General features: G+C 46.3%; 2 protein-coding genes across 8 annotated transcripts in view; both read right to left on the bottom strand.

The window, feature by feature from the left end:
- Positions 1 to 3,262: 3,262 nt before the first annotated feature.
- On the bottom strand, positions 3,263 to 19,714 carry NEIL2 (nei like DNA glycosylase 2). 3 transcript variants are annotated; one of them, XM_077332499.1, is made up of 5 exons: positions 19,557 to 19,714; positions 7,156 to 7,360; positions 6,199 to 6,536; positions 5,312 to 5,508; positions 3,263 to 3,753 (listed from the first exon to the last, which is right to left on the bottom strand). In XM_077332499.1, the coding sequence occupies exons 2-5, from the start codon at positions 7,291 to 7,293 to the stop codon at positions 3,449 to 3,451; spliced, it is 978 nt and encodes a 325-aa protein (XP_077188614.1). In that variant the 5' UTR covers positions 7,294 to 7,360; positions 19,557 to 19,714; the 3' UTR covers positions 3,263 to 3,448. The 3 variants fall into 3 exon arrangements, with proteins under 3 accessions (XP_077188614.1, XP_077188621.1, XP_077188605.1); XM_077332506.1 differs by having other exon boundaries at positions 7,156 to 7,357; positions 19,557 to 19,708; XM_077332490.1 differs by lacking the exons at positions 3,263 to 3,753; positions 5,312 to 5,508; positions 6,199 to 6,536; positions 7,156 to 7,360 and adding exons at positions 12,166 to 12,987; positions 15,245 to 15,857.
- A 2,457-nt stretch (positions 19,715 to 22,171) lies between these two features.
- Positions 22,172 to 26,073, bottom strand: part of GATA4 (GATA binding protein 4) — a 54,095-nt gene continuing 50,193 nt past the window's right edge. For all 5 annotated transcript variants that reach the window (XM_077332409.1, XM_077332425.1, XM_077332418.1 and 2 more), the window contains one exon: positions 22,172 to 25,749. In XM_077332409.1, the coding sequence (XP_077188524.1) occupies positions 25,573 to 25,749 (177 nt within the window). In that variant the 3' untranslated portion in view covers positions 22,172 to 25,572. The remainder of the gene's footprint in view (positions 25,750 to 26,073) is intronic.

Here is a 26,073-nt window from a genome sequence, read left to right as displayed (position 1 = left end):
TCATGCCAGGCTAGACTCTCAGGCTCATGAGAGATCCCCCAAAACAAAACCAGTATGAGACCACAGCAAAACATGGAGTGGATGGAGTGGGGGGGAGGTCAGTGAGAGACCTCAGTCCTTGGACCTGAAGTGGGTACAGCAAGATCAGGCCACATCTGCCCACAATGATATGTTATGTGAGTAACCTGACTTAGGCTGAGGGCATGGTAGCCCCTTGAATAGGAGATACAGGGTTCTCCTAAAGAACTAGATCAGGGGTCCCTCATGTGGTCCCTGTGGGCACCATGGCCCCCACTGACACAGTGGCCACCAAGTATAATTAGGAAATGGGTGGAGCCAGCTCAAGCACTTCAACAGGGTTTCTGATTGGCCCCTGGAGAGCTGATTGACTGGGCAACTGAACATTTTTAGTGACAGCCACAACCAGTGTAGGTTTTCTTCTTTTCAGTGTATTTTTAAAAATTACCCTTTCCCCCCTGGCACTTGGGTTTTGTCTCTGCATGTGTCTCTGCCTCCCGCAGCACCCCTGTTGTGGTTGGCTCCACCTCCTACGGCAGCCATTTTGTGGTTGTGCCCATCAGCCTGTGTTGGAATTCCAAAGGTGCCTGCAGGCTCAGGAAAGCTGGGGACCCCTGAACTAGTCAGTCACCGTCTAGAACAGCCTTTCTCTACTTTTGTACTGTTGAGAAACCCATGAAACATTCTTCAAGCTTTGAGAAACCCCAGAAGTGGTGCAATCATGTAGAATATGCTGGAAAGCATAATTATATAAATGCCCACTTAGAATACTTCCCCGGCTCACCCCTTCCTGGCCTATCATTGGCCATTTGGTCATATATGATCACATCACCCAATAAATGTTTAACACATTTTAAAAAATATACACAAATTAACTCCCATCCATTCAAGAAACCCTTCCAGGGAGTTCAAAGAAACCCTGGTCTAGAGGTAAGCACCTGAAAGTCCTCTTGAAACACCCCACCGAGCTAGTGGCCAACCAGTTTAACAAGATACAATGCTCTCTTCTGGTGTGTCCCCCACTTACATAAAGAAGAAAACTGGCATCCAAGTGAGAAAAAAGTTCAGTACTGAAGGGTCAGAGCAGAATTGCTTGTGTAGTAGCATAGCATGAGTTCACCCTGATAATGTGGGCTAGAGAAGCAGCTGTTTAGATAAATTCAAAAAATCCTGGTGTCTGTGTATTGATAAGATCCCTCTTGTAAAAAAACCCAGCTTTTTGGAGTAAAGATGAAAGAGAAAGATGTTGACGTTTGCTTCTTAGGCTTATTAGCATAGTAGAATCACCACCCCTCGGTGGACTTAGAGCTCATATGAATGTATATGATACTGTATACAGTTTGTATGTTTGGGGTAGCAAGGAAAAGAGTGTGAGCCTGGCCCAGATACGCCCTGGGAGGGACAGTTTAGATGGAGACTCCCTGAATAACAAATTGTATAAAATACTGCCTTAGACCAGCAAGTTTTGAATTAGGTGCCCTCACCACTTGCCTCACAGACATGCCTGGCTGTTAGACCCAGGCACGTCTGTGACTCCGACGCTTCATGTCCAGGGCCCCAGGTGAGAGCCCACAGGGGGGAGGGGGGAGAGGGGGCGCTTCCCAAAGGCCTGGTGTGCTTGCCAGGCCCCCAGGAAGCGCTCCCTCCACCCCCCACCCGCCCTTGCCCTCAGTGCTTCCCGGCGGCCTGGAAAACATCTGGGAGGCTGGAGGGGAGGACCCTTTCAAAGCCTGTTCTTATGAACGGGCTTTGAAGCTAGTACAGATATAATCCAATGCCAACCCAGCCAGTTCATACTTCCTAATCATGGGGTTGAATGCTATACAACAGTGGTCCCCAACCCCTGGTCTGGGGATCGGGACTGGTCCGTTGATCAGTCGGTACTGGTATGCAGCTTCTCCTTGTCCTCCTTCCCGGCTGCTGCCTTGGGGGCTGCCCTGCCACTTTGCCGGTGGCTCATATTAGGTGCTCTTCGGCGGCCGCCATGGCTGGGGCTCCCCCTCGCGTGGCACTGCGCAGCTGCTTCTGGCAGCGCCCTCCAGCAGGCGTGGTAAGTCCCGGGTGCTGTTGGGAAAGCAAGTGGAGCAGGAGCTCAGACAGTGGCAGCATCCCTTGGCAAAAAGACTACCCCCCCCCCACGCCTTAGTAAAATTGTTAAGCGTTGACCAGTCCCCAGTGATAAAAAGGTAGGGGACCACTGCTATACAAGATCCAGTCCTTGTCCCAGCTATGCCATTTGCGGTTGCTCAGCCAAGATCATCATCATCAGAATCTAAGGTCCATTCCGCACGACTTTAATGTAGCAGAAGGCTTTCAAATTGTAAACGCTACTAATTTGCAGTTCCGCAAAACGTCGCACACAATCTGCAACACTCCTGCAACAGTTCCACGAAAAGCGATTCGTTGTAGCGCTTCTAGGGAAATCGGGAAAAGTGGATTCACCCTCCGAAAAGCGCTACACTCTTGCAAACAATCTGCAACACTAGCGAAAAAGACCTGTGCGTTCCCATTGTTGCGGTTCCAACTAAGTCCCTCCCCCTGGCTCTCTCATCCGAACTTCCGGCAAAGCGATCGCCATTTCCCCCCCCCCCCTCGGAGCGAGTGGGGAAAGCAACAAACCAGCGAGGCTTCATTCACCCAGTGAGGCTTCTCCGGCTACAGTCCAGCCACAGAAGTGCTTTAAAGCTCCCCTAAGTCCCCAAGCACAACACAGCCCCGTTTGCCAGTCTCTACTGCTTTATTTTCGGGAAATAAAGTTCCCTTTATTTTCGGCCAAAAATCGCGCCCGTGCGGGGGGGGGGGTGATTGTTTTTTTCACTCGGGGGAGCATGGTAACGATGACTCGCCAGCTCACACGCCAGCTAGATGGGTCTGTACGTTAGGAAGAATCAAGGCATATTCGTTGCAACGTGGTTTTTTTTTTTAACCTGTGCTTAAAGGGAATGGGGCTTTTACGGAGCATGATAACGACCACCTGTTCGTGAATGGGCTGTTCGTTTGTTTGACGGCCAGGGGCGGGACCAAGCACAGAAAAAATCGCTTCCTTTCCAGCGATTTTTGCGAGACCGGAAACCTGTGGAAAACGAATGAAACGCTACTGGATTCCACTACAAATGCAGGTATGCGTAACGACGAGATTGCACTTTTTAAAATAGCGTTTCTGCTTTGTGGAACCAATTGGCAACATTCGTCCTTGTGCGGAAACACCCTAAGTGACAGAAGCCAAATAATAGGATGGAGACAATTGACACAACATGCAGATCCATTGTATTAATGCCAGGATGGTTGAAGCATCATTTTTGGTGGCATCTTCATGACAGTCATATCATGGCCTAGCTCCTCCTTCAACAGGGGCTGAATTTCCTCCTGCTAGCAGAATCCCATTGCCACAGGATTGATGCAAAGGGAAGGGAGGAAAAAACTCAGCACCTCAGTTGTCATGACTCTCTTCTGGTAGCACTGCAAGTTGGCATTGAGGACACCACCAGGTGAGTCTCTTCAAGCCATCCACAGGGCCAAAGGTGTCCTTCATCACCTCATGTCCTGCAGGACACCTGTCCTTCCCGTAGATCTGTGGGCGTAACCCTCGTCCCTGTAGCTGGCTGTTGAGCCACTCTGAGCTGAACTGAAGGGCATGATCAAGCAAGGATTTGAGACCAGAGGGTGGCAAGAGAGAGCCAAGGGAAAGCGGGTGGATCTTTGCCAGATACAGAACTTCATTCTTAATGACGTTCCCTGGGGCACAGAAAGAAAAGACAATAAGTTAAAAGGTCAGAGAAGCTGAAATTACTAATCAGCCAGCATGGCACTGTTTCCAACAATAGACTTCTTATCCCTAGCATGTGAAGAGGTTACAACACTAAGAGCCAAATATGACATTACCTTTTCCCTTTGTTTTCACATGTTCCCTGCAGCCTCCTCTCAGCTTTGGGGAACTGGTTCTTTTTAATACAGTGTTTGGAATGGCACCGTGGGAGGAAGGAAGGACTCCTCCCTCCTTCCCAAGCAATTTTGCCACTTTTGCTGCTTCATGTTCATGTTCTCAAATACTCCACATAGAATCATAGAGTTGGAAGGGGCCATACAGGCCATCTAGTCCAACACCCTGCTCAACGCAGGATCAGCCCAATGCATCCTAAAGCATGCAAGAGAAGTGTGTATCCAACCTTTCCTTGAAGACTGCCAGTGAGGGGGAGCTCACCACCTCCTTAGGCAGCCTATTCCACTGCTGAACTACTCTGATTGTGAATTTTTTTCCAGATATCTAGCCTATATCGTGGTACTTGTAGTTTAATAGAGGGGAAAAACCAGCAAAATGACCTCCCAATGTGATTTTCACATGAGAAAACTGCTTGGGGTGGGGAGGCCAGAGCCCATCTTCCCCCCACAGTGCTGGTCCAAGCATATTATGCTCTTCTTCAACTCCTGTGTGGGTGGAGGAAGTAGACAAAACACACACACACAAAATACTGCTTAGTTTGGTTGTTAGGGAGACCCAGATTGAAATCCCTTGCTAGCTTGCTGGGATTTTTTTTCTTGAAGTCCTTTCCTGTGTTTTGTACGTGACCAAAGAAACATCAGTTGATGTAAAACGCAACAACACATCACAAATCAGAATCATATCAGGAACATTTGACTTATGAAATATTGTGATTTCATTTGGGAAACTGAGGAAAGGTAATCATAAAGTTCTATCAAGGGGCTGCGAAAGAGGAAGTTGAAAAATATAAAAATAAGTTAACAAGCATGAAACAAAAAACAAAAACAAAACATATACATATATTTACCCATCCAGTTCGGAATAAAAGGACTACTTGAAAAGAAAATGGGTTGTGCCTTTTTTACTCTCTTTGCTCTCGAGTTTTGTTAGCATTTTATCAAAAACTGAAGCATCCTATACTTCTTCAATGCATAGGATTTTTATTTCTATACTGGCCACATGTATGCTCTACTGTTCCTCTGCTCAAACTATGCTAAATAAGGTCAATTCTGACTGACAGGGCAGCAGACGTGCTTAGCTTCAGCTGTCATACAGGACAAGTTGCTTTGAATTCATTTTTAAATCTTAATCCTACTTCTTGTTAACTAATCTTGTAAGTAACAATGTTAAACTTGCCACATTCCAACCCTTTCAACAGAATTCTAATGGCTTTCATTATCTATCACCCTCTTTCAGTCCAATTCTGTTTCCAGCCTCCCGTGTCCACGTCCGCTTCTCTCCCGTTCCTTGTCTCAGATTCTGAGACATCTTCACAGTCCACCTCTGAGGAAGCAGAAGCTCACAGGCACTTACCCAGCCCTGAGAAGTGGCTTTGGTCCAGGAGAGTAGTGCACACGGGGGTGGCTTTACGAAGGGCCTCCAGAGCTTGCTCCCGATCAAACTCTGGGTTCAAGATGTCAGTCGCCGGCTGGGCAGTGGGACAAGAACATCGGTGAATCCGGCAGTTGTAAAAGACAAGGAAGCCCCTGCCGTCGAAGTGCAAGATCAGCCTGAACGTAAAAGGAAGACTCTCTTACTGATGCAGCTTAGTACTGATACACCTTTTCCCCATTCATGGCTCAAAGCTATGGACTGGCAAAGTAAACTCAAACCAGGCCAGATACTAGAAAAGGGGAAAATGGCCTCTATGGGAGGGATCAGGGTAAACTGCTGGAGGTTCTCCTTCCTTCTAGTACTTAGTACATTCTAGTACTTAGCTGGGGACTCTGGACAGCCTTCTAGCCAGTGTCTGAACTCCGATATATCAAGGATATACATGAGGCCACAAGGGAGCCTCCAAGGTACTTTTAGCATGGATTTTGGTCCCAGCCAAATGTCCACTTCCCCTACAAGGAGATCCAGCATCATAAAAAAAAACCCAAAACACTACACTTTGATAATTCAAGCTAATAAGCCCAACAAGCGCAAGCAGGACTGTGATAAAGGCAGATGTAGGTCAGGCACCCTTAGGAAAGGACTAGGTGGCCACCTGGATCACTTCCTATATAGGACTTGAGAGGTTTGAGAGGACTCTTGGGCTTCTTCCCACCTGCCTATCTTCCATGCATAACAGTGGGAATTTAAGGGAGTGGCATCAGAGCTCTTTCTCTGGAAGTCAAGGGCAGATTGTGACCAATGCTATGTACTTCTGCATGGGCCAATGTAGCCTCCTTCCCTCTCTCAGTCTTCCCAATTGATACCTTGGAATTGGATCTCTCCAGTCTCCTCGTTTGTTTGCCTTACTGGCCCTTGCAAACTCGTTGGCTCGGATGCTGCCATACAGACCAAAATGGAAGCGTAGCCATTCCCTGGGCTGCTCAGTGGCATTATCTGTAAGCAATGGCAAATCATTGACTTCAGGTTCCTCCAGCAGATGGTGAGCATTCTCTTCCATCCTCAAGGGAAAGGAGTTGTCCTCACTAATGGCCATTCCTGGTACTGATGGCTGGCAGCTTGATGGTCCGGGAGAAGAACTCTCGCTGCAGGGTGCCACTTCCTGAATGGGGCCAAATGCCAGGAATAGGTTTTTCCCATGGACCTACACAATAAAAGGACAAAATATTATTATATATTATTAAATTTGAACTTGTATTCTGGCCTAGCTCTACAAATTCAGGGCAGATCACAACATAGATTTCATAATACAGAAATGGCTCTGATCTCATTTGGTAGTGTTCTACCAGGTTTGGGCCAAAAAGGTCCTGGTTGAGGCCAGTTTAATTTCCTTGGGAATCCTGATGAGGTTTTCATAGGGGAGGCAGTCCTGCAGATATGACAGTCCCAGATCATTAAAACTTTGAACAGCTACATTCTGGACCAGTTGAAGCTTCCAGAGCAGCTTCAAGGGTTGCCCTGCATAGAGCAAGAGACAGTAATCTAGCTTGAAGAAGACCAGTGCACGGATATCAACAGATATAGTGATAGTTGTCGTGCCTGACAAAGATGCTAAAAGGACTGGCTGGCAACATTCGTGACCTGGCTCTCCATAGATAGTGAGGCATCCAGAATTACACCCAGGTTCTTGCTGGTTGCTGAAGTTGTTAGTTGGACCTTGTCAAGAGTCAGGAATTAAAATCATCTTAAATAAGTAGTGTAAGTGGTAGTGGCGGGGGGAGAGAATAGTAGATATTAGAAGAACTGAATAAAGTAAAACTGACCTGAGTGTCCAACAATGTAAGTGACTTCAGATCATCAGGGTTTATCTGCCTGGTCTGTCCTCCCACTTTGGTCACTGTCTGACCCACAAAAGGAGAGCAGTGTAACTGGAACCTCTTTACAGATGGACCTTCCGGCATTGCTACAGCAGCACAAGAGCAGCTGAATTCCTGGGACTTTGACAAGTACTTATACTTAAAAAGGCTGCTAAAAAATAATCAAAAATTACAAAAGTTACAGAATGCAGTCTCCACAAACAACAGAATAATTTGCAACGTGTAGCTACTTTGTGGCTAATATGCAAGTGGTTGGCTCCTCAGAGGACAAATATGCACAGTAAGTGTTCCCTGAACAATGCTGTGCTATTTTGGAGCTATCTAGCTATCAAGCTGTAGGAATCAGGCGCTTCTGCCCTTGGGGTAATTGAGTCACATCGCCAGAAAACTCGCCCTTTTAATGTGGCTAGACTACTACTAGAAGTAGTACAGCTACTTCTGGCACACCACTACTAGAAGGAGGAGGAGGAAGAGGAGGAGGAGTTGGTTCTTATATGTTCCTTTTTTCTACCTGAAGGAGTCTCAAAGCAGCTTACAGTCGCCTTCCCTTTCCTCTCCCCACAACAGACACCCTGTGAGGTGGGTGAAGCTGAGAGAGCCCTGATATTACTGATTGGTCAGAACAGCTTGATCAGTGCTATAGCAAGCTGGCTATCACCCAGCTGGCTGCATGTGGGGGAGTGCAGAATCGAACCTGGCTCGCCAGATTAGAAGTCCCCACTCCTAACCACTACACCAAACTAGTCATATTAAGGAATAGCAAGATTTATTTCCTTCATTGGACTGGCTGAATCTGTGACCTTCAGTGTGTTGCCTAGCAACCATTTGCTTCTTCCTTAAAGCAGAGATCGAACCATCACTTCCCTCAACCTCACTGCAGCATGTGATTCCAAACTCTCCAAGAGGTACCATCTTTTGAGTATGCAGGTAACACTAATTCAGAAATAATTGCTTTGACCTGCAACCTCCCACCACTTCATGATTGCCCTCACACAGCAGCCATTTTATAATTGCTCCCACCTCCTAGGACAGCCATTTTGTAGTAGCACCTACTACCCTTTCTCAAAATTCCAATGCTTATAGATCCAACAATTTTAAAGACCCACTGGGCTAACTAAGTCAAGTTTTGGCTTGGTTCTTCTGTGTAGAGTAGAATCATAGAATCATAGAATCATAGAGTTGGAAGGGGCCATACAGGCCATCTAGTCCAACCCCCTGCTCAATGTAGGATTAGCCCTAAGCATCCTAAAGCATCCAAGAAAAGTGTGTATCCAACCTTTGCTTGAAGACTGCCAGTGAGGGGGAGCTCACCACCTCCTTAGGCAGCCTATTCCACTGCTGAACTACTCTGACTGAGAAAAACTTTTTCCTGATATCTAGCCTATATCGTTGTACTTGAAGTTTAAACCCATTACTGCGTGTCCTTTCCTCTGCAGCCAGCAGAAACAGCATCCTGCCCTCCTCCAAGTGACAACCTTTCAAATACTTAAAGAGGGCTATCATGTCCCCTCTCAACCTCCTTTTCTCCAGGCTGAACATTCCCAAGTCCCTCAACCTATCTTCATAGGGCTTGGTCCCTTGGCCCCAGATCATCTTCGTCGGTCTCCTCTGTACCCTTTCAATTTTATCTACGTCCTTCTTGAAGTGAGGCCTCCAGAACTGCACACAGTATGCCAGGTGTGGTCTGACCAGTGCCGTATACAATGGGACTATGACATCTTGTGATTTTGATGTGATGCCCCTGTTGATACAGCCCAAAATGGCATTTGCCTTTTTTACCGCTGCATCACACTGCCTGCTCATGTTCAGTTTACAATCCACAAGTACCCCAAGGTCTCGTTCACACACAGTGCTACCTAGAAGCGTATCCCCCATCCAGTAGGCATGCTTTTCATTTTTCTGACCCAGATGCAGAACTTTACACTTATCTTTATTAAATTGCATCTTGTTCTCATTTGCCCATTTTTCCATTGTGTTCAGATCTCGTTGAACTCTGTCTCTATCTTCCGGAGTATTTGCCAGTCCTCCCAATTTGGTGTCATCTGCAAACTTGATGAGTAGTCCCTCCACCCCCTCATCTAGATCATTAATAAATATGTTAAAAAGTACCGGGCCGAGCACCGAACCCTGAGGTACCCCGCTACTCACCTCTCTCCAGTCTGATGAAACACCATTGACAACAACTCTTTGAGTGCGATTCTCTAACCAATTCCCTATCCACCTAACGATCTGAAAATCCAGATTGCAGTCCTTCAACTTATCCATCAGAACATCATGGGGAACCTTGTCAAAAGCTTTACTAAAATCCAAGTAAATGACATCAACCAAATTTCCCCGATCCAGCAAACCTGTTACTTGGTCAAAAAAGGAAACTAGGTTGGTCTGGCAGGACCTGTTGGAGACAAATCCATGCTGACTTCCTTGGATCACCAAATTGTCCTCCAGATGTTTGCAGATCGCTCCCTTTAATATCTGCTCCATTATCTTCCCCACAACAGAGGTCAGACTCACTGGTCTGTAGTTTCCCGGGTCATCCTTCCTCCCTTTTTTGAAGATTGGAATAACGTTTGCTCTTTTCCAGTCCTCCGGGACATCTCCAGTCCTTAAAGAGGTTCCGAAGATGATGGACAAGGGCTGTGCAAGTTCTCTGTAAAGTTCTTTGAGTACTCTCGGGTGCATTTCATCTGGACCAGGGGATTTGAACTCATCCAGTGTAGCTAAATGCCTCTCGACCACCTCTCTATCCATGTTAACCTGCCACCCAGACACTATCCTTTGGCTACAGCCATCTCTAGATGTGCCTAAACACTTTGACCTGTGGGAAAAAACAGATGTAAAATAGGCACTAAGCCTTTCTGTTTTCTCTGCATCTTTCGTTAGAGTTTGTCCATCTGCACCCAACAGCGGGCCTATTGCCTCCTTTACTTTACGTTTGCTCCTCACGTAACTGAAAAATCTTTTCTTATTACAATGGGCTTCCCTGGCCAATCTTAGCTCACTCTCAGCTTTGGCCTTTCTGATGATTGATCTACAGTGCCTAGTAACCTGTAGGTACTCTTCTTTAGAGCTCTGTCCTTCCCTCCATTTCCTGAACATTTTCCTTTTCTTTCTTAGTTCCTCTTGAAGTTCTCTGTTCATCCAAATAGGCTTCTTAGAGCCTATTAGGCTTCTTAGAGCCTGCAGTGTTTTCGTATTTCTGGAATAGTCATTGATTGAGCATGCAATAGCTCTTGTTTGAGTAGCGCCCACCCTTCACATGCTCCCTTCCCTTCCAGCATTCTTGTCCATGGTATGACACTCATCATGTCTCTGAGTTTATTAAAGTTTGCCCTACGAAAATCCAACATCCGCGTCTGGCTACAAGCTTCCTTGGCTCCCAATCTCAAAAGGAATTCTATGAGGACATGGTCACTTCCCCCTAGGGTCCCCACCTCCTTCACCTCATCCACCAACTCTTGCCTGTTGGTCAGTATTAAGTCCAGTATGGCTGAACCTCTTGTGGGTTCATCTACCATTTGATAAATGAAATTGTCAGCCAGGCAGGTCAGAAACTTGCATGACTGAGGACGCTTCGCAGAGTTTGTTTCCCAGCACACATCTGGGAAATTGAAGTCACCCATGATGACAAGGTCCTGCCGTTTGGATATTTTCTCAAGCTGCTCACAAAGTGCAGCATCCACATCCTCTCGTTGGTCAGGCGGTCGGTAGCAGACACCAACCACCACACTGAGCGATTTATTCATTTATAAAATTTATATCCCATGTTCTACCCTTACCAGATCCACCAAGGCAACCAACAGATTAATATCATGCATAATAAAAACACATCTTAAAAACCCAACAAAATACACGATCAAAACAAAAGCTAAAATACATATAAAAACAGCAATTAAAATGGGGAGGAAAAAGAGGTAGAAGATGGCAACAGAAGGGGACAGATGAGTATCTCTGGGGAGAGAGCTCGGAGTACTGGTGCCATGACCAAGAAGGCCCTCTCCTGGATTGCCACACAGTGAATCTCAGAAGGTGGGGGCACCTGAAGAGGATCAAAGCAGTCAGATAGCAAATCTTGGTCAGAAGTAAGAGCAAATCTCACTGAAGAGGACCAAAACCTGAAGAGGGGGGGGGGCACCTGAAGAGGACCAAAACAGACTAGATGGCCTGTATGGCACCTTCTAGTTCTATGATTCTGTAAGTTCGTAAGGGAGTAGATAATCCTTCAGATCTGCTGGTTCCAAGACAGCAATTTGAATTGTGTCCAGAAACAGATTGGGAGCCAGTATAGATGGATTAAGACTGGAAGATAACCCACTCCATATAGCCCACTCCGGTCAATGTCCTGGCTGCAAGATTCCACACTAACTGGAGTTTCCAAACAAGGGCAGCCTCAGGTAAGGCCACCGTTGGTTAACTAGTCAATGCTGGTAAAAGACACTCCCAGCCAGAGCTAGTCATTCTCTGTAGCTTGTCTCACTTTATAGGATTAAGGATAAAAATGACAAAGGGAGAACCATGTTCACTGCCCTGAGCTAACTGGAGGATACAAATACACTTGAAAGAGAAGCATCAGGCAAGAGGCATGGTAGGTCTCCATTCACCAATTCCAAGTATTGTAGCTTGACCAACTGGGGTCAGTTTATACACTAGAGCAGGGGTAGTCAAACCTGAGGTCCTCCAGATGTCAATGGACTACAATTCCCATGATCCCCTGCCAGAAAACGCTGGCAGGGGCTCATGGGAATTATAGTCCATGGACATCTGGAGGACCACAGGTTGACTACCCCTGCACTAGAGAATTCCTGAGTAACAATCAGATATGAGTTGTGAGAACCCCCAACTCCCATTTTACATTGTATGCATATCTTTGGATCGAAAGGTTGATGTAATAACCCAGCCTTCTGGTTCCATGCTTGGAGTATCCAGGAACACATCTACCCAATTAATAAGAGTCTGACACAAGATGATCTACTAATTTATTTGTTAATTGCTTAGGTACAAAGGAGGCAGGGGTTCCATTGAAGAAAACAGTGCACCACTGAAAAGCCACTGGCAGTGAAGTGGGAGAAATCACGGACAAGGTTGGTGCCTAAGCATGAAATCAGCAACGGCACTCCTGACACGTTTCCCTTCCTCTTTGCGACAGTTATCATTCCGGTAGTAGTCTTCCTCATCACCGGAAATAAGAGAGGGGGCAGAGTCACTGAGGTCCACCACCACACTATGTCCTTTCTCCTCGCATATATTGTGCAGGATGACACAAGCTGTAATCACGGTGGTGATGTTCTCCTCAAAAACAGGAAGGCGCATCGTTAGGCATCGCCATCGTGTCTTGAGCCGCCCAAAAGCGGACTCTGCCACGTTCCTAGCCCTGTGGAGCCCACAGTCAAATATTTGCTGGCGCCTGTCCCCATTTTTGCCAAAGGGCTTCATTAGCCACCTGCGAATGGGGTAAGCTCCACCTGCTACCATCAGTGCTGGCACCTGTACTCCGTTGATATCCATGGTTGGGTTTCCAGGAACAAAGACCCCAGCATCCATTGCCGTGCACAAGGTAGAGTCCTGGAATACAAGCACATCCTGGGTTTGGCCACGCCAGCCAACCTCAGCATTGATAAACCGTCCACTGTGGTCTACGGTGCCCTGCAGAAGTATGGAGCAGTTTTTCTTGCAGTTGCCATATTCATCAATCCGCCCTCCTGGGGCTCGTATGAGGATGTGCATTCCGTCAATTGCCCCAATGCAGTGTGGGAATCCTAGATGTGCAAAACCATCCATGATCTATAAGTGAGTAAGAGAGGAAGACAAGGCTGTAATTGGTCAGCGATTCCCAATTTGAACATTAAACTTTCTATTGAAAAGTTACCCCCCATCTCATTCAGTCTAAATATGGTTATATTATATAACAGGCAACTGTGTTTCAATCTTCAGATACTTAAATTTGTGGGAAAGGGCCTTTTACACAGAAGTAAGATTTTTTCTACAGACTTGTAGTTGGGGTGTCCTCTGGGTTTGCAGGAAAATCTAAAAACTGAAGTCTAAAATTGAAAGGGCATTTAATCTTTCCCCCAAGTGTCATCTGTGCGAACGCCTCTCCTGATAGTTCTGCCAGAGATCACCGAGATCTGCAAATACAAACTTGTTGGTGATCCCTGATCTCAGAGAAATCCAACTGGCCTCGACCAGAGCCAGGGCCCTTGGGAATTCCACCACCTGGTGGAAAGAGGTACCAACAGAGATCCAGGCCCTGCAGGAATTAGTAAAATTCTGCAAGGCCTGTAAAATGGTCCTCTTCCACCAGGCCCATGATCAAGGCCAGGATAAATGAGGGATAACTATGGGCCTCCTTCCATCTCTCCCATACTGATGTCCTTCTCTGGTTACACTGGCTATTACTTGCACCAGAAAGACCATCCCATCAGCCTTGGAACCACCATCAACAGAAAAGCCAGTGAAACAATGATGGAAGGGAACTACAATGTATTTGTTTTTTTAACTTTTAATGACATTTTATTGCTGATGCTTTATTGTTGATACTGTCGGCTGACCCAGGCCTGCTTGCAAGGTTGGAGGGCAGCCTATAAATTAAATAATAATAATAATAATACGCTGGAGAAGTGTCACTGCTTCTGTTGTTAAGACACGTGGGCAGGTGGCCTGGCCAGTTGCTGTGGAAGCCATGTGTGAGGAGGAAGATGGGAAGAGAAGAAGGCACTGATCTTTACCCTCCTTCAGCTGCGGAGGCAGCAAAGCTGGAGGGGGGATCAGTTGTTTCTGGCCCCTGACAAACTTGTGAGTGTGTGTGTGAAAATCACTGTGGCCCCCCTGCCAAGCTGGCAAAGTAGGAGACATTGAGGGGCACAGGAGTTGCCACTGCCCCCCCCCACACACACACTGATTTGGCAATGTGGGAGGGAGTGAGGGGGTACGGGGTTTTTCTTGTGCTCTGCCCTGATGACAAAGCAGGAGGTCGCAGGGGGTGGGCAGAGAAGTCATTGCCGATCTGACCCTCAACCTGGCAAAGCTAGCCATGGAAGGGAGTCATCACCGCCCTCATGCTAACAACACAGGTAGGGGGACAGAAAAGGTGTGGAGTAGAAAGAGGGTCTTAAAGGTCCATTGCTCAGATTTGGTGTGAGTACTTCTTGTGGAAAGGTGCTCTTAGAACCTGCAGAGGTGACCAGTCCAGAGAAAGGGAAATCACATCTCCTGGATTTATTTACTTTACTTGAATGTCAGTTTTACTTTATATATCAAGTTGTCCAACCACAATATATACCTCATTAAATAAATCTTTGTTGTTCATCTTCCTATGTCTTCTTTGTTGAGTTTGATGTCCAAGGAAAGGTGATCTCTATTGACCTCACATACAAATACAGCCTCAGTCTAGCAGTTTCCAGATAAGAGACTTTTAGGGAGCCCATAGCTGACAAGTTGGCAAACCCTTATTTAAAGCTTGTGTTCCCCTTTTTATTTGGACATGGGCAGTGGAGAGGGGCCAGGCATTCTTCAATCTGGAAAGCAGTTGCCTCACATCCTGCCTCTCTACCTCTCACACGCCCCATAGCTAACAGAGAAAAGTGAATGAGAAGTGGTGGGGGGAGACAACAGGGTATTGGGGAAGGGGTGGGAGCAAGGAGGAGTATTTATGTAGGCAGATTGTGAGTGGGTGGGCAGGAAGGGATGTGCCAGTGTTTGTTTCTCATGGCCCTTCCTTGCATACCCAGGGAATTGCTGGTAAACACTGTGGGGTTGTAGGTGAATTTCTTCCAGGCCAGGCTGGATTCTGGAGATTTTTGGTAGGGGGGGTGGGGAAATCACTTGGGCATGAAATAGGGGTCACTGTGAGTAGACAGGTAGTTGTGAGTTCCTGCGTGGGGCAGGGGGCTAGATTAGATGACACTGGAGATCCCTTCTAACTCTATGATTCTACAAAGACAAGGGAAACGGGATGCTTCCTCCCCGCAGGTTCCTTGCAGGCCCCAGTTTGTATCACTATAGTGCTAAAATTGTTTACATTCTAAGTTAGCATATTCACCTTAGGGATCTCATCGCCCAGGCGCACCGTCTTCTTCAGCAGGTCGAGCTCCATGGCACAGCAAACCTCGAGGACTATCTCCCCCACCGTGGAGAGACCAACTCCAAATTGTTCACGCACCTCCCTGTAGCAGTTTGCATTGGCAAGATACCAGATGGCAATGGCCACCCTCTTCTCGACAGGTATCGGCTCCCTCATGTTGGTGGTCTGCCGCTGGAGACGTGGCCTGAGGGCTTCCACTATTTCAAAAAAGGTGGCACGACTCATGCGGAAGTTCTCTATCCACTGCTCCTCGTCCCACGTGAGCCTGATGAACTGCTCCCACCAGTTCTTGCTCCGGGGGTACACCCACCAGCGACGAGGCACCCCGACTTCAGCGAGGGCATACCAGCGTGACCGCACACTGGCCCTCCTTGAATACCTTGACGTACCAGCGAGACCTCTCTGGCTCTGCACGTGCCACGAACGGCACATTTTCCTATTCTTTGAGCGGTGGCTTCTCAAAAGTGCCGCACACAAATCCAAAGAACTTTTGCAGATCACGAGGATGACCTGCAGCACCATCAGGAACATGGTGTTCAGAGGGGACATCGTGGACCATCAGCACCACACACTGCAGGGAAAAACAGAGCTGAGAATCCGACTGAGAGTTTAGCATTAAAGCCTCACTCCTTTTGTCCAAGATATTCAAACTTTCTAAAGCACCAAGCTCATTGTCCAATTGGACCCTGCTTTCAGCTTCAGGGGACAGCTCTTAAAAGTTATAGTAAAGAATCAATACACAGCATGCATTGAGGGTGAGAATGTTTCAGGCACTGCATCTGTGTCAGCCGTGAAAAAAGCAGGCAAGTCCCTGGCAATCCAGTTTGAAGCTGCTGTATATGGAAACGAAATGCTGGGACAGTAACGTTGTCTGCACCAAGGTACAACAGCCAGTTGTGCAGAAGGTCTGTAGCCAATGCACTGCAGCTGGAGCTGCAAAAGTAACATAGAATCATAGTGGCCATACAGGCCATCTAGTCCAACTCCCTGTTCATTGCAGGATCTGTCTAAAGCAACCATGATAGATAATTGTCCTGTTGTGACTTAAAGACTGCCAGTGAGCAGGAGGTCTTTATAGTAACCTCATTTTATAGTAAAGCTGAAATGTGAGTCAAATTATTACAGTTCTCAAAAAATATGTGAAAAATATAACATTTGGGTAACAGGTGAAAAATATAAAGTCGAGACTTCTTGAAAGATCGGTTGCCAGATGTCTGAAGAAGGGCTAATATTGGCCCAGCTACCCAGGGGATGAAGGGTAAACTTGGGGACTACAGGCTGGTCAGTGTATCTTCTGTCCCAGGAAAGATCTTGCAGATTTTAGGATGCACCTTGGGTAGCCATTCTCAAGGGGAGCCATATGGCCTCCTGGGGATCTGGCACATTTGAGGGGGGGGGCACAGACTGGAAAATGTGAGAAGGGAAGTCTGAGCTGATGAAATACCCTTTTTGGTCATGTATGATATCACTGATTGCTAGAAAGCTCGACCGACATTAAAGGAAAGAAAAAGAAATGTAATCTGTTGCTCTATGCATGCTTGAAGTAATGCATTCAAGAAAACAAAATTAACATGTATGATTCTCGCCCTTTTTAGCCTAATTCATTGCGCGCACAGCCAGCCTATCGCATGGGCCCTAGAACCTGGGAAGAGTTCTGAAAAGGTCTGCAGCCAGAAAATGGCTGAGGATAACTTGGTGAGAAGTAGGAAGCATAGATCTGTCCCTAATAGGTGGTATTTGACTAATCTCATTTCCTTTTTTGATTTGGTGATTGGTTTGGTAGATCAGTGGTATGCGGTGGAGATTGTAAATTAGGATTTCAGTTAGGCATTTGATAAGGTTCCTCATGATGTTCTTATCTGTAAATTGGAGGACTATGGATTAGATTTTATGATGGTTAGGTGGATAAGAAAGTGAGTGGATAACCGCACACAAAGAGTGGTAGCTAATTGTTCCTTGCCCAATCTAGTAAATTGCCACAGGCTCAGTTTACAAGCCAGTGCTTTTTAAAAATTATATCAACAATCTAGATGAGGGTGTGAAGGGATTATTCAGTAAATTTGCCCATGACACCAAATTTGGAGAGATAACCAGCATTCTGGATGACAGCATTCTGGATACACTGGGAAAATTGGCAGAAATGATTTAATAGAGAGAAATGTAAGTTTTTGCATCTGGGTAGTAAAATGTTAATCCACACAAACTGGATGAAGGGTACTCTTCTGGGTAATAAATAATGTGTGTAAATAGGGTCTTGGTAGGTTGCAAATTCAGTACAAGTAGCCAGTGTGATGAAGCAGCAAAAGAAGGCAAATTTGAGGTTTGGGCGTATCAACAGATGCATAGCATCTAGTACACGAGATGCAATAGTACCAGAGTATACTGGAGCATACATTTGGACTACTGTGTCACTTTTGGAAGACTCTTAATAAGAAAGTAGCAGAAATTTTAGAGTGGGTGTAGAGAACAATGAAGACAATTTGGAAATGGAGCCTTACAAAGAAATGGTGTGGGAATTGGGAATGTTCTGCTTGGACCACAAACAGAACTTCCCCATCTTCTCAATCTCCAACTTCTCTGGGCAGGGGCTACTACACCAAAGGGCCTAACTGCTGTGGAGTCAGCTGTTCAACAACTGCTGCATGACTCCAAAGGCATTAGGAATGCCACAGCACTGGCAATCAGCTGTAGAGGACAGGGGCCTTTTAAAGGTGGGAGTGGCCAGCAGCCACCTTTAAAATGCCTCACGAGGCAGGCACTGGTCACCCTGAAGAAGAGTTGATTATTACTTTCCACTTTTCACTGCTCAAGGGAGCCTCAAAGCAGCTTACAACCACCTTCCCTTCCTCTCCCCAGAACAAGACGCCCTGTGAAGAAGGTGGGGCTGAGAGCTCTGACAGGACGACTGTGATTAGTCTGGGTTCACCCAGCTGGATGCATGTGGAATCAAGCTTCTATTCTATTCTAGAATAGAAACCACAACTCTTAACTGCTGCACCAAGCTGTCCGTCCTTCCACTATGGGCTTGTCTGTGCAGCATCCAGCCTTTCCAGCACTGGCTGCATTTTTGTTGCTTGTCTGGGTTTCCTTGTGCTTTGCCTCTGTAAAGTCTATAGTGCACAGATAAGTGGGGCAGCAGGAACTCAGAGCCTGTGCCTGTCTACCCAGGAGATGGACCAAGAGGATTCCCATTCCCGTGCCATGTGGATGCATGATTTGCCCAGTGCCAGTGCCTCTGCAAAAAGCAACAACTCTTTCAGGAAACAGTGCTGTTTCACAGTGCTGAATGTTCCACCTCTGGTTACTCTGTTTCCTCCTCCTTCATTAGTATTATATATGTTTAGATGTGTTTCCCACCACTCTCAGTGAAGCTGGCTCATGTTGAAAATGACAGTTTTTATTTATTATTCAATTTATAGACCACCCTCTCCAGTAAGACTCAGGGTAGTGCACATCAGTCATGATACAAAAAAAGTCTGATAAAAACAATGAAAACAATATTCTAAGTGCTCGGTTGATTTAATTTCTTGGGCCTTGTTTCTGTATCTCTCTGGCCAATATCCAGAAAGTAGAGAGGGATGCCTGTCTTCCATAATAGCCAGGTTCTCTCTTTCTTCCCCTTAGGCTGGCACTGTTCTGCCCCCTGTGTACTATTTCCTATAAAGGCAGAATAGTGTTATTGTGCAATCCTAGGCAATCCCTACATAAAAGTAAGCTCCAGTCTATTGAGTGAGGCTTACACCAGATACATATCCATGGAGTCGCATCCTTCCTATACAAAAACATGCACGTTTGTTCCTAAGTTAATTTCCATTTAATTACTCTCAGGTAAGTTTGCTTAGCAGTACAGCTCTACGGTGCAATCCCGTGCTCGGTTACCTGGAAGTAAGACCCACAGCATTCAACGGCTCTTACTTCGGTGTAGACACGCACATGAGACTACATTGCAATTTGCTTCCTGAGCCCATGCTGGGCTGAAGCACGGCATCAGGGCTATTTTTCGCTTCCCCGCGGACCACTAAGCTGAGAGGGTCACGACACCCACTCCAGTAATACTGGGGCCTGTCCTTAACTTCTGCCCAGGGCCCCGGAATCCCTCTCGGCGCCCTTGCAGGTGAAAATTGGTCTGTGTTGGTCTTAAGGGTGCCGCCGGATGCGGGGCTACTTCCGACCCACTCGGCCGCCCGCTTGAATCGATCCTGCAGCAGAAAGTAATGGCAGCTTTTGCAGGCATGGCTGCCTCAGACGCTTTTCTGGCTCTGCAACTCACCCGCGCCCCTTCGCCTCTTTATCCTGGACTCCGCCAACAAAGCCCCCGCCGGAAAACCCCTCCGGGCTCGCCCATCCCCGCGCCGGGACCCCCACCCGGCCGCCCCGCACGCTTTTTCAATCTGCCTCCATTGGCAGGCCGAGGCAGTAGAGCGCCGCACAGTCTCCAGCCAGACTAATCGAGCACGCAGCGAGCCGGTCGCTTTCACGGGCGGCGGACTCCCCTTGTGGCCCGGGCGCACTTGGGCGCTCCCGCTTTTTTGAGTAAAGGGGTGGGTGGGAGGGGGTTTGTCCATTCTTTTTCTGGGGGTTCCTGCCTTGTTTGTTTCCTGAATTGCTGATAGCCTGAGACTGTGTGCAGGTTCTGCAATCAAACTGGTGGAATACTGTTGTTTTGTAATAGAAGAAGAAGAAAAAGAGTTGGTTCTTATATGCCGCTTTTCCCTACCGAAGGAGGCTCAAAGCGGCTTACAGTCGCCTTCCCATTCCTCTCCCCACAACAGACACCCTGTGGGGTAGGTGAGGCTGAGAGGGCGCTGATATCACTGCCCGGTCAGAACAGTTTTATCAGTGCCGTGGCGAGCCCAAGGTCACCCAGCTGGCAGCATGTGGGGGAGCGCAGAATCGAACCTGGCATGCCAGATTACAAGTCCGCACTCCTAACCACTACACCAAACTGGCACCAAACAAATAGCCCATTGTTTTGTAATAAAACTGCTTTGACCGAGTAGTAATATCAGGGCACTCTCAGCCTCACCTTCCTCACCGGGTGTCAGTTATGGGGAGAGGAAGGAAAGGTGATTGTAAGCCGCTTTGAGATTCCTTCGGGTAGAGAAAAGTGGCATATAAGAACCAGCTATTCTTCAGGGTGAAAGCCGGTATAAAGATCCAAATAAATAACTAGGTGGGTAGCCATGTTGGTCTGAGGTAGCTCTGCAAGATTTGAGTCCAATGACACCTTTAAGACCAACCAAGATTTGTTCGAGGCGGGAGCTTGCATGCCCAGGTCACAATAAATCTTGGTTGGTCTTAAAGGTGCCATTGGACAAAGGCATGAGCTTTTGTGTGCATGCACACTTCTCAGTAAATGTGCATACCCAGGATAGCTCACACCTTGAACAAATCTTTGTTGGTCTTAAAGGTGCCATTGGACTCAAATCTTGCAGAGCTACTTCAGACCAACATGGCTACCCACCTGAATCTAAATTTCTTGATTTCCATTACACAGAAGTGTGCATGCGCACAAAGGCTCACGCCTTGGAATAAATCTTTGTTGGTCTTAAAGGTGCTGTTGGACTCAAATCTTGTTGTCCGAGGTGAAAGTGCTTCTGAGTGTATGGTAAGTGCTTTCCCCTGAAAGCACGGACATTTTCTATGCAGTTCTGAAAAATTGCATAAACAAATCCTGCCATATTCATTACCCGTCACTCTCAGAATGCTGACTCATGGCAGGCTACACAATATAATAAAATATAATCCACAATTTAATCCCCCATTAAAGCACCATAAAAATTACCATATGGCAGAAGTAATAACTATTTTAACAACCCAGCTACCAGCTGAGGTGGCGGGGGGTGGGTGGGAGAGGGTATGACAACCAGCCAAGCCGACAGATGAACCAGTGTGGGAACATATTTTGTGGAGATATAGAGTGCCGATCGTGAGGTTCACAACCTATGTTTTAATATTATTAAGTATACAAAGAAGGGGAATAATCAGCCAGAAACCCTGACCACACGTTCTCATCCCTTTGCCATCATCCTATGCTGGCAAGTGGCCAGAAGAGGAACGTTTTATTACATCAGTAGATTTGGACACTCGCTTGCCCTATTGCTTCCCTGCCCTCAGGATTTTAACTTTATAAGACTTTTGACTCTTGATGTGCCTCCTGATATTAAGTAGCTCAAAGATTGACCCACCTGGAAGATGGTAAACCATACCAGTGAAGGTGGCCAGTTCTGTGGCAAGGTTTTAAATTATTAATAATATCTAGTTACATTACTGTGGAAATCCAGCTAAAATTTCAGAAACTGGAGGGTTATCTCCCTCATATTTTCATTTTAAGAGCAATTTTGTAATGCTTTGCCTGTCCTCTTAGCTTGCAGAAGCCAGAGTAAATTATACCAAAGAGCAAAGCATATTATGCAAATCGGCTGAATTTGCCAAGCTTTTTCCCCATTGAAAGCCCCCTGAAACATTATTCAGAAGTAGAATGATTTGCGGAATATGGTTGGAAGAACAGCTGTGTACATGCAAACCCAGGGCCCTTCCCATTCCCACATCCTCCAGGCACACCATTGGACATTTTAGGAAGGGGATTGACATGACCATATATGGTCATATCACAGATAAATATTTAGCAAAATTAAAAAATATATAAAAAATTAACCCCCACTCATCTGAGAAACTCAAGAAATCCCAGGGTTTCACAAAACCTTTGTTAAGAAAGCATGCCCTAGCTAATATGAACTGTGGGATTTGCTCTTTTTTGAGTTTGCAGAATTTTCTTTTTCTTAATGTGGCATGTTCACATGCCTGCTAATATCATTCAGAGGTGGAACTGACCCAACATGATTTCAATCTTTGGTCTCTGCTGCAATGAAAAGGAGTAGAAAGTTAAAGAAAAAGATCAGTTTATTTGAAAACAAATGTCTATTATTTTATTTCCATTCAGTCTACTGGGTGATGTCAATATGCAGATTGGTCAACATTATTTCAAATATAAATTACAACTTTAAATAGAAAAGAAACTTGGTCAGATCCCCCCCTCCAAAAAAAAAATACAAATAAGCATCTATTTAAACAGCCATGTGCTGGGGAGTTACAGAAGCTCTACATGTGAACTTATCAAGATAAAAATTAAAATTAAAAAAAAAATTGAGGCGGAGCGGGATGTATGTCACTGAAAGTCATCGAACTTTTACTGGCCTAAATATAGCGATACCAGGGGTGAGTCTCTAAATCTAATCAGGCTCTGGCTACTGTGCATTGCCCACTGGTTCTGAACGCACAGATTAAATATAAACAGAATCAGATTGGAGTAAAGGCATAAAGGCCAAAGCCTCCCTCCCACTGCTACCCACACTAACAGCTGGTAATCAGAGACATACACTGCTACCGAATATGAAAGTTCCTTTCATCTGTCATGGCTAATAGTAATTGATGGGTCTATCTTTCACAAAAATGTGCTTAATCCAGTGATACACACTAAATGGCTTGGAAGCCACATACATCTCTTTACCATGCTGGCTCTGTCTGTTCTGAGCCACGTTATGACATCCACCACAAATTTCAGGTATATGGACAAGGCTATAATCCAGTGACGCTTTTGGAAGTCAGGTAGTCTCCAAATTGAAACAGCCACCACTGGAGGAACCAGAAGATGGGTAAATGGTAAACCTCCCTGAAGTGCAGGCCCTGTGCCAACACTGCCAAGAGGGGCAGGAAAAGGCCTGTCCAACAAATCTCCACCCTTCTCTGCAGCTTCTGGGCTCTTGGAGAAAATCGAACTGACCACATCACCAACATGGCAGTCTACCAGCAAAAGGGTGAGCTGGCCACAGTGGGGGAAGGTAGTGGTGGTTTTATTCCCCTTTCTCCAAGGCCGGCTTGTTTTCCTCCTCCAGGCACCTTAGTTGTCTCACTGCCTGACCTAAGTAGCTGTGATACATGCTGAGGAGACAGCAAGAAGGCAAAGAGGCAAATTAAGGGAGCACAGGTTCAGTTGCGGTGGGGAGACATAGCCCTGCTTACTCAGAGGTATCTGGTAATGTAGGTTATAATTATACTTACATATTTAATCTTAATGGTCGCCTCTTATATTTGTGTGTGTATGTGTGTTTGTGTGGTGGGATGGGGGCACAGGACATACAGTAGCCTTGTGGCTCTTGGTGGAAGTGGCTCTCCTAGACCAGGGGTAGTCAACCTGTGGTCCTCCAGAAGTTCATGGACTATAATTCCCATGAGCCCCTGCCAGCAAAAGCTGGCAGGGGCTCATGGGAATTGTAGTCCATGAACTTCTGGAGGACCACAGGTTGACTACCCCTGTCCTAGACCATTCAGTCCCACAAGCATTCATCTCTCATGAGAAGCAGGCTGGAAAGAACCGCTTTGGGACACACCTATATCCTGTTGCCACCTTTTTCTTGGTTTGACTGGCTGCCCCCTGTCTTTAACGACAGAGGGCAGAAATGTGACCTATCAAGCTTTTTCCTGACATTAAGAAAAAAGATAAAAAGTGATGTGAAAAGTTTGCCTCTCCTGGGTCAAAATGACCGCCAATGGCCCAGCAGCAGGGGCAGTAAAAATGGTTGGCAGTGTTTGTGTTTAAACGTGACACTTCCTCATTTCAGATACCATACCATGTATACAAAATGGGATGTATTGTGCACACAAAAAGGCTCCGCCCACAAACACACATAAACATACACATGTAAATTTGAGAGACGAAGAGACAACCTTAGGCTGAAAAGTGTCTAATTTCATCTCTTGGGCCAACTGGATCAGCGCAGTCTAATTTGTGGCTCTTAGCGAAAAGCCAGCAACCTGTCACATACTGTTGGCTGCCAGTTGTTTGCATGAAAGGGAGCTATTTTAATTTTCTACCAAAGGTTGAACTGAGAATTCTCAGTGTCCCACTGAGGATCACTTTCTGTTGAAGTCCCAAACTGTGCCCAAGGGTGTCAAAAGCAACTACCCTTCAAGACAGGCGAAATGTTAAAATGCACAAAATGCGTTGAGAATTAAAACTTTGTAATGCCCCTTATTTTTTCCTTTGATTTCAACTAGATAAGACTTTAAAAACAAAACAAACATTAAAAACAAAAACCTCAAACAACTCTGCACAAGGGAGCAGGGCTGGATTCTGACACCGTTGGCGTTAATATCACGCTAGTCACCGGATCTGCACAACCTGCAACTCGTCAAACCAAAAGTGGTCCATGTTTGCAAAGGCGTGGTAAACTTCCCTGGGTCTTGCTGCCTGCCAAGGGTATTACGAGAAAGGCAGCCCATGAGCTTGGCTGCTAACACAGCAACCCTGCTCTCATGCTTTTAACTGTGAAAAGAATTTGTTGAGGTTTGTCACTGTTAAAAAGGCACGGGAACCAGAGGTGGTAAACAAGAGTTGGCTGGGTATGTGGGGGCTGGTTTAGCACAGGCAGTCTTGGATGGACTATTGATCTCCAGGTTGAAATCTGAATCCCTTTGCTGGCCTGATTCTGCAAAGAAACGTTGCTATGCTTGAAGATGCTGCTGTCACTGATTCAAGTTTCTCCTCCTCCTTGGAGCCTTCCTCCCTCTCAAAGAACACCTATGAAAATAAGGAGGAAACGACGACGTCTCGGGGGCACTGTGCCGGGTGAAAAAGGAGTTGAAAGGTAGAAAAAGTAAAGTTTAACAATAGCAATAATCCACGCGACAGAAAAGCTGGAACACTGACCATGGGATGCTGGGGACAGTCATTGGAATGCTGCCTTGATTAGATTCTTACGCATCACTGGAATCCACTGGCCATGACCAACGCTATCTCTGCAGCCAGAACCCAGCCATTCTGCTTTTCTGCCTTTCAAAAATGTTCTCCGCTCTTCCCCAGATTTGTTTCTTAATCTAAAGCACTTCTTAACATAGCAAGGTGACAGTCTTCCGTCTGGTTTGACACGATCAGGAAATGAATTGCCAGGACATTACTGGTCAAGACATCAGATTAAAAAAACACACATTAAAAGGTAATTCAGAGTCCCTGTCAGTTTCAGGTGCAGCGGTTGTGATTTGAGGGCACAGACAGGTCAAAAGTTTAGATCAGTTTTGGTTGAATCTTCATGGAGGTTTGATTCAAAGGTAACTCCCTTCACTTTTCAAAGCATAATTCAGAGTGGTTCTACAAGAATTTACGTCCCTCGAAGGGGGTGGGTGGGGTCATGAAGCCCACCTCTAATGTGGTCTTGATTATTGAATGTTGTCTTTGTATCCTGAGCCAAGAGCCTCAAGTCCATAGCAAGTGGAAGATGGTGACGCTGTTAGAGGACGTCCCCGTGGCTTTCGCCTAAAACCAGGGTATTCCAGGAGTCTTGCTTGGAGCTTGGCTGGGGAGACTGGCTCATACCTGTCTGGTAACCCTGGGGAGAATGTTTTATGGCTGTGATGGCAGGATGTAGGCCAGATCCGTGCCCAGGCATCGTGGTGCCGGAGAATGGCTGTGGGTGGAAAGAGAAAAGGGCAAAAATCATTAGCATAAAAGGAGGAAACAATAGGGTGGCTTCCCTAATCATGTAGTTCATTTAAAGCCCTCTTTCCACGCTTGAAGGGCCCACCGATCCATCTCAGAATAACTTTGTTTAGGGGTACACTGTCAATGTCATGAGTGGAGTGATTTTCAGGCTGTGTCCCGGGAACATTTGGACCTTGCCAGTCATGGTTCTGCTACAAGGCAAATCATGATGGACAAGGACGGTTGCTTGCCATCATCCCCACCTGCTGGACTGCACATCTGGAGTTCTGCTCTGTACGGCAGGTAGGGG

This window comes from Paroedura picta, chromosome 1 (assembly GCF_049243985.1).
Source record: "Paroedura picta isolate Pp20150507F chromosome 1, Ppicta_v3.0, whole genome shotgun sequence".
Taxonomy (NCBI): Eukaryota; Metazoa; Chordata; class Lepidosauria; order Squamata; family Gekkonidae; genus Paroedura; species Paroedura picta.
The sequence above is the reverse complement of the archived record's forward strand: the minus strand, read 5'-3'. Positions and strand labels throughout refer to the sequence as shown.